Source organism: Ciona intestinalis, chromosome 5, assembly GCF_000224145.3.
Source record: "Ciona intestinalis chromosome 5, KH, whole genome shotgun sequence".
Taxonomy (NCBI): Eukaryota; Metazoa; Chordata; class Ascidiacea; order Phlebobranchia; family Cionidae; genus Ciona; species Ciona intestinalis.
Genome location: NC_020170.2, coordinates 4,890,166 through 4,906,166, shown reverse-complemented (window position 1 = coordinate 4,906,166; position 16,001 = coordinate 4,890,166). Strand labels below are relative to the sequence as shown.

Genomic DNA, 16,001 nt, shown 5'->3' with positions numbered 1-16,001 from the left:
AGCAAAACAGTATAATAGCGGTGGTTGTACCAACCCACACTTGTTTAAAATGATCTTGACACATCTCATGCCGCCAGCTGTAGTCCGTCACGCCAAACGGAAAAACGGAAATAGGACTAATTGCGGCAGTGAATCTAAATGCTCTCATCTGACACTATTTGCTTGGACGCGTTCGCGATTTGGTGCCATCTCCGTCGAAGCAATGTAAATAATTTAACTTCTGCTAAATTGGTGAGATTACTTTGCCTAAGTAATGCTTTATACAAAAGTGTTAAATGAATATATTTCTAAAAATGTGTATAGTTTTAAACAGGGGTATACGGACTCTGGTTTTAAATATTTGTACTAAATAAACCACAAATTTAAAAAAATGAGTGTTTTCTGATTTAAAAATGAAACTTGCAGTGGTTTTAATCTCTTTGACATTGTAAACATTTTAAATTGGGCCTTTCCATTATGATATCACAACTAAACGCGTGAATACTTTGGATATTAGTTTACATATGACGTCACGAGTCGCACGTGTAGTATTTGTAATAATCGTAAAGTGTTTTTATGTGCATTAGCATTACGATAAATAGACAGCAGAGAGGCGCAGTTTAACTACATACGGTTTGATTAGATTATGAGTGTTTTTTCTAATTACGTAGTTTACCTTATAAACCGTGTTATAATTTATCATAGCATAGGCACTAGTCAAAAAATCATTTGGTATATATCAACGTACAGTATAGTATAGTAGATTAGCCTGGTGGAAAGTGTTATAGGATGTAGGGGTTATATAGGCTGGTAGTTCGTGGGAATTTGGGTTAGTTTTTAGCAAAAACTGTAGGGTCGGATTTTTTACTAGCCCTAAATCACAATATCATTTATAAATAGATAGATGCATTTTTGTGTTACTATCATACTATATATGCAGACGTTTACAGTCATGAATGACACTCTTAGCCATAAAACAGTTTTTGTAAAAGGTATTCCTGCTTCGTGTTCAAATGACCAATTAAAAGAGACTTTCAGTGTACATGGCCCAATTAAAGAAGCATTTGTTGTTAAGACAAAATCTGAGCATGAAAGCAAAAAATGTATTGGTTTCGTTACTTACCAAACCAATGATGACGCAAAATCAGCAGTTAACGCTTCACCGAGTACACTGGAAGTGGACGGTCACAAACTAAACGTGATTTTTGCAAAGAAAAAGAAATTTTCCAAAGGGAATAAGAACAAACGTAAAGCAGCAGTGAGTAATGAAGAGGCTGGGTTTGATATCGTGCCGTTGGAATGTGACAATTCTGATAAAACTGTCGAAAAAGTTGAAGAAGTAGCAACCAGTAATAAATTTATTGTTGCTATTGAAGGACTAAAGTCTATTAATGATATAAGTTCTTTATGGAAGAAAAAATCCTTGGGTGAAATTAACTCAGCTGATGTCAAAAAAGAAAATGAAACAGTTCTCGTCTCATTTCCAAACAAGCAAAAAGCTTTAAAAGCGACAGCTAGGATAAATAACACCTATTTTAATGATGTCGTAATTCATGCTGCCTTGCAAGTTGATACAGATTCAAAGGAGTTTCGAAAATCATCTAAAAAATCTCGGTTAATCATCAGGAACCTAAGTTTCTTCTGTACGGAAGATGAGTTGAAATCTGAGTTTAAAAGGTGAAAATTTCTTTGCATTTTAAAACGGGTACTGCTTGTGTTTTGGTTATGCTTTTTGTTGAGTTTTCCTAGAACTATATTCAAATAATGAGTCTTATCACCCTAATGTGTTAACATCAGTTGTATTAAGATGTTGTACCGAAAAATAGTCCTGGTATCAGTGATCTGTGTGTAACTTTAATGGTAATTGGTAACCTGTGTTTGTGTGTATAAGCCTGGGTTGACATGTTTTGTCTTCTGTAGAAACTACCAAAGCAGATCGCATGTGGTGTCTTTAATTTTGATCGTTTTTTGATTACATAGAACATTTTTATAGGCCTATCTTACAGAGTAAACGCCACATACCTATTTATCTAAAACTCCTTGTTTATATTTAGGTTTGGAAAAATCACTGAAGTAAAAATCCCAGTAAAACCAGATGGGAAAAAACGTGGGTTTGCATTTGTGCAATTCTCACATGTATTGGAAGCGGGTAAAGCAATAAAAGAAGTGAATATGAGTGAAATTAAGGGCAGAAAAGTAGCAGTAGATTGGGCTTTGCCGAGGGAAAAATACCAAGAAATAACGAAGTCAGATACAAAAGGTAAATTGCACAATAAATATACAAAAATTTTTAAGAGAACTTTTTAACAATGTATTATTTTATCATATCCCCATTTGTACATAAATGATTAGAATTTTGTTTTTTAAATTTTGTAGATGAAGAAGTACCAAAGCAAGAAGAAACTACAGATTTATCTGAAAAAGCATCAATTGAAGATGATTCTCAAAAAGAAGAGGAAGAAGAAGAGAAGGAGCAAGAGGAGGAGAGTGAGATGGAGGAAGATGAAAGTGAGGTGGAGGATGAGGAGGAAGATGAAGGATCATCTGAAGATGAATCAATGGACGAAGAGAAACAAGAAGAGGGAGCAGTAAAAGACAAAGAAGCTGATAAAAAATGTAAGTTGAAAAATGGTAATATAAGGAGGAAAAAGTAAATATATATAATATAGAGAGATTGTTACACAACACAATTGTAACCTATCTTGATTAATGTTGAATTCTATATTATAAAGTATAAAAAATGTTTCCTCAAATAAACTAACCATTTTTACAAACTAAGTTTAATACTCACCTTGCTATCTTGCAAACTTGGTTTCGTCCTAACTGTGAAGAATCGCAAATATTTTTAAAACCCAATTAAATTCCTTACTATCAGTTGTATAGTGAGTTACATATGTTATTCAGGTAATTGCAATGCCTGGCTTAAGTTGTTAAACCTTCTCATTTTACAGCAGAATATATATAAAATTATTTTGTTGTCTTTATTTTAATCATTTAATGTATTGTTATCTTATTTCAGCTAAGCCACAAAAACGAACAGAATCCTCTGATGTCCATGAAGGAAAAACTGTTTTTATCCGAAACTTGTCGTATGAATCTGAAGAGGCAGAACTGAAAATTGTGATGGAGAAGTTTGGGGATATAAATTACTGTAAAGTGAGTGGTTTCTGATGTAACTTAATAACTTATTACATTTAAATTTATATAGGCGAGAAACTGTGTTGCGAATGAAGTCGCATAAACCACTTACATAAGGCTTCCTGGGTGTTGGTGTAATAGGTTAAATCAGGTCTAAATCCACGGACCTCACTCATATAAAACAGAATCTCATGGTTTTTGTAAATCAATAATTTTTTCAATTTTTTAGATCGTTATAAATAAAGCAACAGGCCTTCCAAAGGGTTCAGCTTTTGTTCAATTCGCAACAAAAGAAGAAGCTGAAAAATGTATCGAGGCACCACAGGTGAGTTGGACACACTAAAAACTAAACGTAAACCATATTTTTGTCTTTTTTAATGCAATAGCCTACTGAAAATTATAATGTTTGAGTTATGTATATGAAAGCAAGAACCAATATCAACTAAGAAATTAGAAAACTATGTTTTCCTTTTCGTCTATGGACTATAAATCTCCTGGTATACAATAGGCTATACATTGTCCCCTTTGGAATACATTATATGTAAAATTGTATCACAAACAAATTCAATGAGCTCCTATTAACCAGTTTACAACTATTGTATTTATTTTTAGAAATTTCTTTATACGTTTTACACATTTTTCCTTTTTCTTATTTTTTTTAGATTTCTCTAGATGGGAGAGATCTATTCGTCACCCTAGCAACAACCCGTGCAGAGTCAACCAAGCTTGTAAAAGTAAAAAAAGAGGAGGGAAGAGAAAAGGAAGATAAAAGGAATTTGTATCTTGCAAATGAAGGCTTAATAAGACCAGGTAAAAAGGGATTATATATATTATAACTATATAGGTTCAAATTTCGATTTTTTGTAAATTGGTTACATTCATTCATAGTTTTAAATTCAAGGTAATATTCTAATATACTAATTCCTAAAACAACATTACTTACACAGGAACCCAAGCAGCAGAAGGTCTCAGTGAGATAGAGCTGAACAAAAGACAACGCATTGAAAATGCCAAGAGGCTCAAACTAAAAAATTCCAATATATTTGTCTCTACAACTCGACTGTGCGTTCATAACCTACCAAGGGCAGTTGATGACGCAAAGTTAAAGGTAATTTTAAAATTAATATTTATTTTGATGCTGTGGTTTGGTGGATAGGTAGTTGCAAAACCCAAAGATACTGGGTTCAATGCTCGATGCTGCTACTATTGTGGAATACACTTAACACACATCCAACCCAGTGATCACTTTAGGGTTGTCTAAATTAATAAACCCAACATGACTGAGGTATTTGAAATAAGCCAACTGTGTGATAACGACTGGTTGTCCTATCTTGCTAGTATAAATAAGTGATATTTATATTATGTTCTATAGTTAATGGAACTGGAAGTACATAAATACACACTTTTACATTTGAAAATATTTTTTTTAGGAATTGGTAAATAAGGTATTCGAAAATGAAAACAGAAAACCAAAGATTATTGAGTGCAGAGTGATGAGGGATCGGGAAAAAAAGACCAGCAATGGCGTTGGGCGTTCATTGGGTTTTGCATTCGTTGCATTAACAAAACATGAAGACTCATTGAAAGCACTTCGTTCACTTAACAATAACCCAGAAATTTTCGGGGCATTAAAGAGACCAATTGTTGAGTTTTCACTCGAAAATCGTCTCGCAATTGAGGCTCAAATGCAGAAAAGAAAGCGGCAATTGACAAGAAATGAGCTAAAAGGAGCTGTTGAGAACACAGCACCTAAAAAGAAGAGAAAATGGGATGTTCCAAAACCCAAAGTAGAGAAGAGTAAAGTCACACCTTCTCCAATTCTGAGTAAAGTAGACCGAAAACCGTTTCAGGGAAGTACAGGGACCACATTAAGCGGGAAAAAGCTGAAAATGCCAAAGCATTCTGGCCTAAAAATTCGAAAACGGAACAAGGGCAATGTTCTGGCACAGATTAAAGAGAGCAAGAAATTGAATCGGCCACCATCTGTAAGAAATGCCCAAGCAAATAAGAAGCAAGCACGTGCTGCAAGACCTGAACCACAACAACCGAAAGAAAAAAGGCAAAGAAGAAGTGGCAAGAGTAAAGACGTCCAAATGGAAAATGATTTCAACAAATTAGTTGCTAAGTACACTTCAAAATTCAGTTCAAAATTGAAGGGCAAATGGCATGAAAGTTAAATGTTAAAAATGACGAATTAATACATTATGGAAAGGTTGTAATTTTTTAAAGATGGCAACTATGACATACTGTCTTTTTTTTCTTTCTGTGACCAACAGCTGTTGGCAACAGGTGTGTACAATCAGCATCATGTTAGCTCTAATATTTATTCTTGTGAGAAACACTTTAATGTTTACCATACCTCTAATTACAGACAGAAAGCAAATTTGACCTGAAAACAACATTAAAGCATCAGTTTAGCTTGCCAAATCCAATGTAAAATGACAATACAATTGCTTTTAATGATAATAGTAAACCAAACATATGTACATAGTTTACCACAAAGGAAGCACTATTAAGAAATATTAATTCAAACAAATATTCTTGTAAAATATTTGACAGGAACTTATTCCCACCAAAAACTAACAGAATAACTTTGCTCTAATGACCTAATGTAATGCCAGTGTTTTGGTGGTATATAGAGCATTTGTCCTTTGGTCAGTACGTGTTCATGTATCAAAGTTTTATCAATATCTTTAAAAAGCGGATACTGATCATTGTCTGTGGATTCAACATCTACTTGGCTTGTGTTGCTTAGCATTCCTTCATAAGGGTATAATGCATTAGAACAAGACGGGTAAAATAAACGGATATACTTTGAACCTTTTACTTGGCAAAGTAGATTATGTTTAGGATCATGGTGGCAGGGCGAGATGGTTCCTTTTGGTCCAAACCAAGCATTTATTGTCACATCTTCTTCATCAAAAGAAGAGTTGTCTGAAATAAAGCAGTAATCTGGTACCATAATGTCTTTTTGTAGCTGTGGTATTTGCTCAAACAGTTGATGCTGTGCCAGGTATCCAATATCAGATGGTGTCTCATTTTCCATGAAGTTAGAAATGAATTTATCCACTGTAACCAGCTTCTGACCCCATTTTTCGTTTGTGTATTTTGACCCCACCTCCACAGGCACCACTCTTTTGCCAGCTATTTTGCTTAAGTAGTTGTTGCTCCATTTAGAGAGTGCAGGCCAGTGTTCCATGCATCCTTCTAAAACAACAGGCTCTGCTTTCATCATGTATTTAGATTGAAATTCCTCAATTGAAGGACAAAACAAAATTGGGATTTTTTGACCCGTTATTGCCAAAGGGATTGTATCTTCTTCCAAAATTTTCCGCGCCAATTTATTTGGTGGTTCATCAACATGCAAAGGTTCATGTAATGCTTCAGTAAGTTTATGGAAAATTCCATTAAATATTGGAGCCCCCATTAGTAAACCCATATCACAAATTTGAATAATCGTTTCACTGCAATTCTCTTTTGAAATCATGTATGTTGAAAATGCCTTACACAAACTTGCATGTGAATATAACACTCTCCATTCAACTGGTACATCTTTCCAGTAACCAGTGTTTAGTTTCTCCCATGCATAGTCAAGTAGTTGGTTAGATTTGCTTTGAGCAGTTTCATATTGTTTATTCTTAATGGCAGAATATGTGATCTTAATTAAATGCAAAGCGGAAGGCTCAATAACAGACACTGGCAGAGTTTTTTCCACCTCCGCTATTATTATATCATGCCCAGGTAACAGCTCATGAAAAATAGAGTTAGATTTTGTTGTGTCACAGTTTTTATGCGCCATTACATTTAACAATGGGTACTAGTAAATAATCCTCATGTACGTTACAGCTTGGGCTGGTGGAAAGTGTTAATTATTTTAATTTTAAATATAACCCCCGTTTTCATAATTGCCAGAAATAGATGCTGAACTAAAGTCAAAACCGGGGTTTTGTACTTGGTATTTTTCCAATGTAAACTTGCGCTGCATCTGATCGAACGTCCACTCGTCAGGAGCGCACGAACCGTCCAAGAAAAGCGATTTCCAGCAAGTACCGTTGGTTTTCTTAGCTTTCGCGAGCAAAATACGGACAAGTTTCCGATCTTCTAAACTCCAAACCGATTCTTCAGTGTCCACAAATTCAAACAGGTCCCCGTCAAAGTAAACTTTATCTTTCAATTTGCACGAGACGTGGTTATGTGAAATTTTGACGGACACCTCTTTTCCTCGTGTGCCCTCTGGAACCTGCACTTCGACAACAATTTCTTCTGCAGTTTGATACCAAAGCCCCCAAACTGTTTTGCAGTCCACTGTCCCACTTTTTTCGTCGAAATTGCTGCTCATAATATATCTAAATCGTTATCACACCATTAAAAAAACAAGAATTGTCTTCAAAACGAACCATGCGCATGTAATGCAAAACAAAATCTCTATGTGATATGCTTCATTGAGCATCAAATTTTACTACTACAGGGGATTTTCGTAAAACTTTCGACCAAACCCTACAACAAAATTGAAAGTCGCTATTTGTGCTTTAAAGAACCAAATCTACACTAAATAACTGTACTTATACAGCTAAATACCATCTCGGATTTTTATAAGCATGTTTGTATTTATTTTTAAAAAGGTTTTGACAGAATTGTACCTTCTTAAGAAATGGCTGAGTCTGAGCCTCAAAAAGTTTTAATAAAATCGAAACTGAGCCGAAAACTCGGTGTACAACATCAAGCATCAGATGGATTTGTCTTATTTGACGTTGGGCCGCAATACAAAATATTAGAAACCATTGGAACAGGGGCATATGGCATTGTATGTTCTGCTATTGACAACAAAACAGGTAAATCAACACAATTATTGTTTAAATGTTTCAAATTCAAAGTTGTACTTTATACAAACTACAAAAAGTCTGGGTGCTAGTAAATAATTCTCTTAGCAAGTTATTTGCTTACCGCTTAACCTTTCAACCAACCAGTAACCCCCAATTCATCCACTATCCCCATACTAATAACCACCAACACACTTTCCAGCCTAACTTGAAATGTACCAGAGGATTCTTAACTAGTGCCTATTATTCTTTTTACTTTTGTATTCACAGGAAAACATGTTGCTATTAAGAAAGTTGTCCAAGCATTCGAAGTTGTCACTACAGCTAAAAGAACGCTCAGAGAGTTGAAACTTCTTCTTCATTTCAAGCATGATAATATTGTTGGTATCAAGAGTATCATTCAAAGCAAGAAAGAAGACTTTAAACATGTTTATTTTGTCATGGACCTCATGGAGTCGGATCTGCATCATATTATAAGGTATTTTTCCATTCAGCCAAAACTATGAATAAATAAATGTATTTTATTTATTTCCGTGTGGTGGTGAATGACAGACGTTATAACACAGTTGTTCTGTTTTATATGCGTGCCCGCTAAGATTTAACCTGTATGTAATTTTGTAAGTAACTATGTTTTGTAAAGTATGGCTGATGATATAGACAACCCATAAGGTACCACTTTGTTGGAGCAATTGCCATTAAGTGTCTTGCTCAAGGACATTAAACCCTGAACTTGAACCCATGAACTCTTAGATTTGTAACTCATTGTTTTAAGTTTCTTTTCCCAACAGATCTGACCAGCCTCTCACCACTGAACACATTTGTTACTTCATGTACCAACTACTAAGAGGTCTCAAATATATTCATTCAGCTAATGTAATCCACAGGTAAGCATATCTACATCTTATACACTGTTGCATGTTACACTATTTTTGTAAAACATCCCTTCTGGCATTTGTTTGCCTACCAACCAACCAACTTCCTATAGGTCGTCTTTATCCAGGATGCAGGGGTCGTCTTTACAACACTTAACATCAACATAGTTTATCATAGGTTCGCAAATAAATACCAGAAGAGCTGTTTTAAAAAACATTCATCCTTCATGTTCTACCTGCTTGATCAATTACCGTTCAATCTATAGGCCTACCCACAATGTCTAATTGATAAGCGAAAGTAGTTAAATTTTAGCATGTATTAACAACTGTTTTTTTGCCATTGATTCCCTTCATATCATTCTTTAAATAACATGTTCTTCGCTATTGTTTTCGAAGAGATAAATAAAAATTATGTTATCTTTTTTTTATGTTTCAGGGATTTAAAGCCAAGTAACCTTCTTGTGAATGAAAACTGTGAACTGAGGATCGGGGACTTTGGTATGGCACGTGCTGTCTCTCAGGAACCAGAAGATCATAAATCTTTTATGACAGAATATGTTGCTACCAGGTTTGAATGAATGTAACTTATTTATCCTGGCATGGCGGGGCATTGACAGTTGTTATAACAGGAGTATTTTGTTTCATACAACACATGCCAACTACAATTTACCACAAATGTAACTTCTGAGATTGTTTCATTTCTTTTAAAATGTGTGGCTAACAATTTGGACAACCCATAAGAAACCATTTCGTTAGGACAATTTCTGCTAAGTGTATACCTAATGCCTATCAATGCTTAATTGTTAATTCTTCAATACACAGATGGTACAGAGCACCTGAACTGATGTTATCATTTGGTCGATACAGCCAAGCCATTGATATGTGGTCTGTTGGTTGTATATTCGCTGAAATGATTGGAAGAAGACAGATATTCCCAGGTTCGTAAAAATGTTAAACACCTGGTACAGCCTTGTATTAGATCTATTATTAAAATTTTAAACTTTTTATTTTGTTTTATATTTTCTTTATAAGATTTTGTTATGGACCATATTTTTTTTATTTTAGCATCAACATTAAAATCAAATATCTTATTCTTTTTTTAATATATTTTCCCACCCTACCCAACCAGGTAAACATTACGTTCACCAACTCCAACTTATTATCTCCGTGCTCGGTTCACCACCTAGTGGCCTCGTTTCAACAATTCGATCGGATCGTGTTCGTAACTATGTAACTGGACTTCCCAGCAAATCAGCCACCCCATTTAAACAGCTATACACCAAAGCCACACAACCAATGGTGAGCATGAGCGACACATTTGTTTCATTTTTAACAAAATGGGGATTGAGGTTGATATTGTCATGTCCCCCCAAGCACCCCCACCACTACGTCCACAGTCGTAAGCTTAGCATTCTGTTTTCACATCAGCCACTTTTTTAAAGAGCTCATTTTTCAAATGATGCTTATCTAATTACCAGTAACATGGCTTTAATATAATAGTATACTGATTCGTGATAATTACATCCTATAAACTATATTTTGAGATTCAATTATGTTTTACAGTTTTTTGTAAAATATTTATTTAGGTATTAATTCAATACTTCCAAAAACTGTATCTCTTTTTTTCACAGGTTGACCTTTTGACCTCACTGCTTAGATTCAATCCAGAGGAGCGACCAACTTCTGTTCAAGCCCTTACACATCCCTTTCTATCCGGCTACCATGATAAAGATGACGAACCAACCTGTCATGCCCCGTTTGATTTCCAATTTGAAGCAACGGCCACCAGGGAGGGAGTGCATGAAGAAGTAACAGCCGTGATCAAAAAGTATCACGAGAAAAAGAATCGGTGAGTGAAATATGAGTTGTGATGTGTTGGTTTTGTTTCAGGCGTGACCTGTATTTTGTATTCACAAATTTTATTCGTAATTTTAATATTTCCGTAATTTTAATTTACCATTTAGTAGAAAATCATATTCACATGGTATATTTAGTTTATTGATATATGTAGTAACATAGCCCTGCCATTGTGGGCGTATGTGTCCTTGGACAAGACACTTAACTGCAATTACTCTAACCCAGTGGTCACTAATGGGTTGTCCAAATATTCAGCCATACATAAAAAAAATCCCCAAAAATAATCACCCACAAAGTAACATACATGGTAACTCGTAAGCACAAGGTGTATGAACACCCGTGTTATTAAGACTGTCGTTTTCTGGCCACATGAGTATAAAGTAAGTTACATTCATTCATTCATTTATTCACTGACCACGACCTCTGCACTAAGCCCCTTTTCAAAGTAAACACGACACAACAGGTAGCTTCTGAGAAACTATTTTACGCCAAACTGCTGCGTCATTTTAACCACAGCAGCAACAAATAATACGACTGTGACTTAATAAACTGGTGTCGGTAACTTGAAACACACGTAATTTGCTCATGGTTGGCACAGTCAGCACACGACACTTTATAATCTGATGTTAATATAAATAATATTTGGTTTGAAATCACGCCCGCCAGACATGGTTTATATTTTGCCTATAATTTAAGTTACGTAAGTTGCCATCGATGTGGTGTATAAGTTACGTAGTACTCTGGCCTTGTTTACTCCAAAATGAAATTATGAGACCCTTTTATAGATATTGTATTTGCCATTATAAATATTAGGGGTTGATATTGACTATTACTTTTATACAAAATTGCTAAAATGATTTCATGTTATAGCCTGAAATTACACATGCCTGTTTCTCAGGCCATGTGTGGTTTATTCCATAGTGAAATTTTGGGATTATTTATAGATATTTGTATTTTACCCTGATACACTTTATATGTTCATATTATTCCCTAAAAAAATTATTAAAAATCAATTTTATTAAAAAATTGTTAACATGCTGTCATATTATTCCCTAAAATATGAAACTTGTAATGCAGATGTTTATTGCTCAATCCATGTGTGTTGTTTACTCTGGAATCTAATTTTGAGATCTTTTTATATATATATTTGTATTTTGGTATGATAATCCTAATGTATTTACAAGACCAGCACCTTTAAATATTTATGTTTTGTAAAAGTTTAAGGGAAACAATCAAAACATAACCAATATACCATGGTATTACAGATTTAAAAAATGAAATCTGTAATATTTTGTAATTAGAATTTTATATTTAAAGAGCATACAATACTGTAGTAACATAAAATACTTTTTAGGATTTTTCTTAAATCAACGACTGTTTTTTTTTAGTTTTGCAAAACAACTGACACCCATTCGGAGGTCCGAGAAGACAGATCCTCCTAAAAATGATCTTCTGATCTTCAAGAAGCCAGCTGCTCCCGTCTCCTTCCCCAAGGAGTCTGCCCCGGAGGTTCCCATGGTAAGCGCGGATGCCGCATCCTCTATGGATCTGGATGCGAGGGAAGCGGAGGCAGAGAAGAGGCCGATGATCACAGTCCAGGTCCTCCAGGATGAGCCAGTTAAGGACACAAAGGGAGCAGCGAAGAAGAAGACTATCTCGGAAGACACAAAGCTTAAAATAAGGGACATCATATTTGCGTCAATGTTTGCAAAGCAAAAAGGTATAATTCTGTAATTTTTTAGTTGGTGAAATATCTAATATTAAAATTATGTTTTAAAGTATCTTCAAGATACGTTTCTAAACTGCCTATAGTGTTTTTGTTTATTTTTGATCTTTAAACATAGGTCTTGGGAAACCTTTGGATAAAGTGAAAAAATCTGTCACTGCCGCTGACCGTCAGAAAGAGAGAGAAAGCAAGAGAAAGAAGAGACTAGACCGAGCTGCGGAGAAGGAGCGAAAGAGAAGGGAAGAAACAAAGAATTTGCTCTCAGAGGCTGACCGTAGTTTATTGGACCGCTGGACAAAGATGCAAAAATCAACAACAACTGAAAATCCAGCTAAACAAACTGAAACAGAAGGTAAAAATTTGGGATTTTGCAGCCATTTTACTCACTAGGCTTCCTGTTCGTTGCCATAGTTAGCGTATCTGCCTCTAGCCTAGAGGTTACAAGTTAGAGGAAATCCAAACGCAATTGCTCCAACTCAATTGTCAATTGTGAGATTTTTAAATTTGTCAACCAAACATATAAAAATCTCACAAAGTTGCATACCTTGTATCTGGCACGAGGTGTGTGAAACAGAACACCTGTGTAATAACGAATGTTGTTGCCCCGCCACATAAGGATACACAATTGCATTTTATTCAATGTAAACACAGAACCGAAAGTTACGTTGATACGACACCAAAGCCTTCCACCATCCAGTATTCGGCAAGCGAGGCAACGACAACTTATGTAAGTGAATATAACATATAGTGGGGTGGGGGGGATATGGGACACCTTTTCATTATACCTTGTTTTAAACAGTTAACAACGGTGTATGGAAGTCGTGAGGATACGGTTATAATTTTAAAATATTCTCGTTCACTGTCAAATGGTATAAAAAAAAGAATAAAAACATGTAACATCTTGCCCCACCTTACCATATATCATAAATTATTATACAGAGAAGCGACCAATGTACGACCGAATAGCGTTCACATAGACGATGCAACTTGGTTGGTGCCTTCCTTGGATGCCAGACTTGCTCCTGAGACCCCAATGCTACAACCTAGCACTGACCACCCCACCGTAGCCCCAAACACCAGTATGGTCCCAAACACATCCTGGGGGACCAACTGTACGGAGAACACACAGCAAAAGCAAGTGGAAGTAAAAAGACCGTCCTCCCTTTCAGTACAGCCTTCAAACCAGGACTTAACCAATCAAACCCTTACAAGGTCCGATACAGAAGGTCTTACAGCCATCAGTCCTGGAACTGTGGATAGGGTGCTGACTCAGCAGTTTCACGTAAACCATGACTTGCATAATCCACCGCAAGAATTGGAAGGTATTGTCTACTTACAGACTGCCTTACCCCTTTAGTTTCAGGGCTTTACGCTGCTGCCATTGTGAGCGTTTGTGTTCGTGGACAAGACAACCTAGTGGTTCCTTATGGCACTACGGGTTATATAAGTTGTCAACCAAACCATACACTACGAAGAAAATATGTATTTAACTATAAAGTTACATACGCAGTAACTCGTAAGCGGGCACAAAGTGTATGTAACAGAACACCCGTACAACGAATGTCTTTGCCCCGCCACTCAAGGATAAATAATTTACACTTTTTAATTTCGTTTTGACGCTGTTTTGTTTAGGTGCAAAGCAAAAAGAAGCCGCAAGGACACCAGAACTCGCCGGCAGGGTAAGTTGCAAGGCGTCAGTAATGCGCACTTCTTAACGACCTTGGCATTTACCCCGTGTATTGTGTGATGAGTGATAACCATCTTTCCAATCTGTTTCCATATTGCCCGTTCAAACCGCGCTCATCACTCATCTATGTTACGTAAGCTCTAACGTTATGAAATGAAAAAAACGGCCTTTGAGTATCGGGGAACTGTCAAAACGATCTATTTTGGTAAAAGCAAAAGAACACACTCCCTCTTACCACACGCGACGTCAAATTTTAATCATTTTTTTAAAGAAATTTCACAAGCGGCGACCAATTTTAATCACTTTTTTTAATTTTTCTACACGCGACGTCAAATTTTAATCATTTTTTTTAATTTTCCCACACGCGATGACAAATCGAACGACATTTTGCCTCATGCCTTAGTAACAAGCAGTTAATATATAGTTGGACAATTTCTTTCGTTGGTGTTTCTATAAATCGTCTAAACTGCTGGTAAAGTGTAAGTGTTACATGGTTGCACTTATAATTGAACTGGCATGTTTCTGTTTTCTTAAGCACCAATTTATTAGCGCTGTCCCGACTTTAGGAGACATAGTGATCATTTGTATTTTTCCGTGTGCTACGTCTCGGTTAATTTAACTGCAGTCTGGGCGAGCTCAGCGCCGACATAGAACACGCTGCGGTTACAGCTGATTAACTGACACTGTATCGAGCCCTAGTGCGTCATTATACCATGCTGAGCTGTTGAAACGATCTTTCCCAACGCGGTATCTTGACCTTATTACGTTCAATTAGACGCAGCCTATTCTGAGAAGTGTATATTAATCAATTATAATATATGCAACCCCAAAGTGGGTGGTAATTAAATATAGATTACAAAAGCTCTTAACATGCTGCGGCAAAGTTGTTACCGCTTAGATATGGCCCAGAGTTTATGGATTCGAGGCTTGACGCTGCTTCTCAAAACCATAATCAAGCACAAAGTTTCATATGTGGAAACTCGCACCTGGACACGAGATGTGTGAAGCAAAAAAACGTGTACAACGACTGTCATTTCCACGCCCACGAGAATAAATAAGTTACATTAATTCTCGTGCTTTACCCTTTCCAGCTTAATGTTTCCAATCATGGAGAGTTTCCATCTCTCGGTGCGATCGGCTACGGGCTTGGGGTTGACATAAGTGACATCATACCTCAATCTGCTGGTGACGTGGCGCCTGGTACGAGCCAGGAGTTGATGACGTCAGCAGCGTCAGAGCAATGCTCGTCCTCTCTGCTCGCTGAATGGTCCGACTTACATCGTATGCACCCACAGGACATGGAAGCCTTACAAAGGGAGTTAGAGCTCGGTTCACCCATGATAGTGCAATACGAAACCTGATGCATTTGTTAGTTTCTTGATTATATTTGTGTTTTGGTAATGTTTTGTAGGGTGGGGTAAGATGGAACGTTTTTTATTCTTTTTCTTGTCCCATTTGGTAGTACACAAATAATATTTTACAGAATTGTTCAAAAGCGTATCTTCACGACTTTAACAGCTGCAGTTACACGAATTGGCGTGAAAACGGCTGTTTATCCATTTATTCAATCCAATGTAAAATACTTGCCGATTGGTATAAGCTGCTTTCACAACGAAACTATTCCCCCATTGTAAAACTCGGTGCTTATAAATCGTTGACGAATGTAATATAAAAACCAGTATCAACTGGTTCATTCCAGTAACAAGCAGTTACGTAATGTTGTTTACGAACTCCTGCAAACAACAGTAGATAGTCGAAGATTACTCCGCATCCGTAATCACCGTGTACCGATATCTAAGCTAAATCCTAGTCCACACATGCACTGTATTTATTATGTCGAATCGAAATACTCTGACGAACAATACAAAATTATAGTCCACCGCATTTCGTTGTGGAGCAAATATCGTAAAATTTTGTGACGC

General features: G+C 36.2%; 4 protein-coding genes across 4 annotated transcripts; 2 read left to right on the top strand and 2 right to left on the bottom strand.

The window, feature by feature from the left end:
- Positions 1 to 892: 892 nt before the first annotated feature.
- On the top strand, positions 893 to 5,361 carry LOC100183682 (RNA-binding protein 28). The gene is made up of 8 exons (XM_002130539.5): positions 893 to 1,656; positions 2,034 to 2,239; positions 2,356 to 2,595; positions 2,999 to 3,135; positions 3,347 to 3,442; positions 3,780 to 3,927; positions 4,065 to 4,225; positions 4,548 to 5,361. Exons 1-8 carry the CDS (start codon positions 914 to 916, stop codon positions 5,292 to 5,294), a joined length of 2,478 nt encoding a protein of 825 aa, XP_002130575.2. The 5' UTR covers positions 893 to 913; the 3' UTR covers positions 5,295 to 5,361.
- A 66-nt stretch (positions 5,362 to 5,427) lies between these two features.
- LOC100178976 (nudC domain-containing protein 2-like) lies at positions 5,428 to 7,557 on the bottom strand. Its single transcript, XM_004226035.4, has one exon. It carries the CDS (start codon positions 7,454 to 7,456, stop codon positions 6,998 to 7,000), a length of 459 nt encoding a protein of 152 aa, XP_004226083.2. The 5' UTR covers positions 7,457 to 7,557; the 3' UTR covers positions 5,428 to 6,997.
- LOC100181325 (jmjC domain-containing protein 5-like) lies at positions 5,507 to 7,391 on the bottom strand. The gene has a single exon (XM_026834425.1). The coding sequence runs from the start codon at positions 6,914 to 6,916 to the stop codon at positions 5,681 to 5,683; it is 1,236 nt and encodes a 411-aa protein (XP_026690226.1). The 5' UTR covers positions 6,917 to 7,391; the 3' UTR covers positions 5,507 to 5,680.
- Positions 7,558 to 7,745: 188 nt separating the features above from the next.
- erk5 (mitogen-activated protein kinase) lies at positions 7,746 to 15,990 on the top strand. Its single transcript, NM_001078230.1, is given in 13 exon segments — positions 7,746 to 7,949; positions 8,208 to 8,415; positions 8,726 to 8,821; positions 9,246 to 9,377; positions 9,632 to 9,747; positions 9,939 to 10,108; positions 10,441 to 10,658; positions 12,055 to 12,386; positions 12,511 to 12,744; positions 13,044 to 13,119; positions 13,332 to 13,714; positions 14,025 to 14,071; positions 15,171 to 15,990. Coding segments are annotated over 13 exon segments (2,463 nt in total). The 5' UTR covers positions 7,746 to 7,768; the 3' UTR covers positions 15,441 to 15,990.
- The last annotated feature ends 11 nt before the right edge of the window (positions 15,991 to 16,001 follow it).

Excerpts from the sequence above, each read along its gene's own strand:
- LOC100183682 (XM_002130539.5), top strand. The coding sequence starts at position 914 with ATGCAGACGTTTACAGTCATGAATGACACTCTTAGCCATAAAACAGTT. Across the intron at positions 1,657-2,033 it reads TTGAAATCTGAGTTTAAAAG|GTTTGGAAAAATCACTGAAG; the intron begins GTGAAAATTTCT and ends GTTTATATTTAG. Across the intron at positions 4,226-4,547 it reads TTGATGACGCAAAGTTAAAG|GAATTGGTAAATAAGGTATT; the intron begins GTAATTTTAAAA and ends TATTTTTTTTAG.
- LOC100181325 (XM_026834425.1), bottom strand. The coding sequence starts at position 6,916 with ATGGCGCATAAAAACTGTGACACAACAAAATCTAACTCTATTTTTCAT.
- LOC100178976 (XM_004226035.4), bottom strand. The coding sequence starts at position 7,456 with ATGAGCAGCAATTTCGACGAAAAAAGTGGGACAGTGGACTGCAAAACA.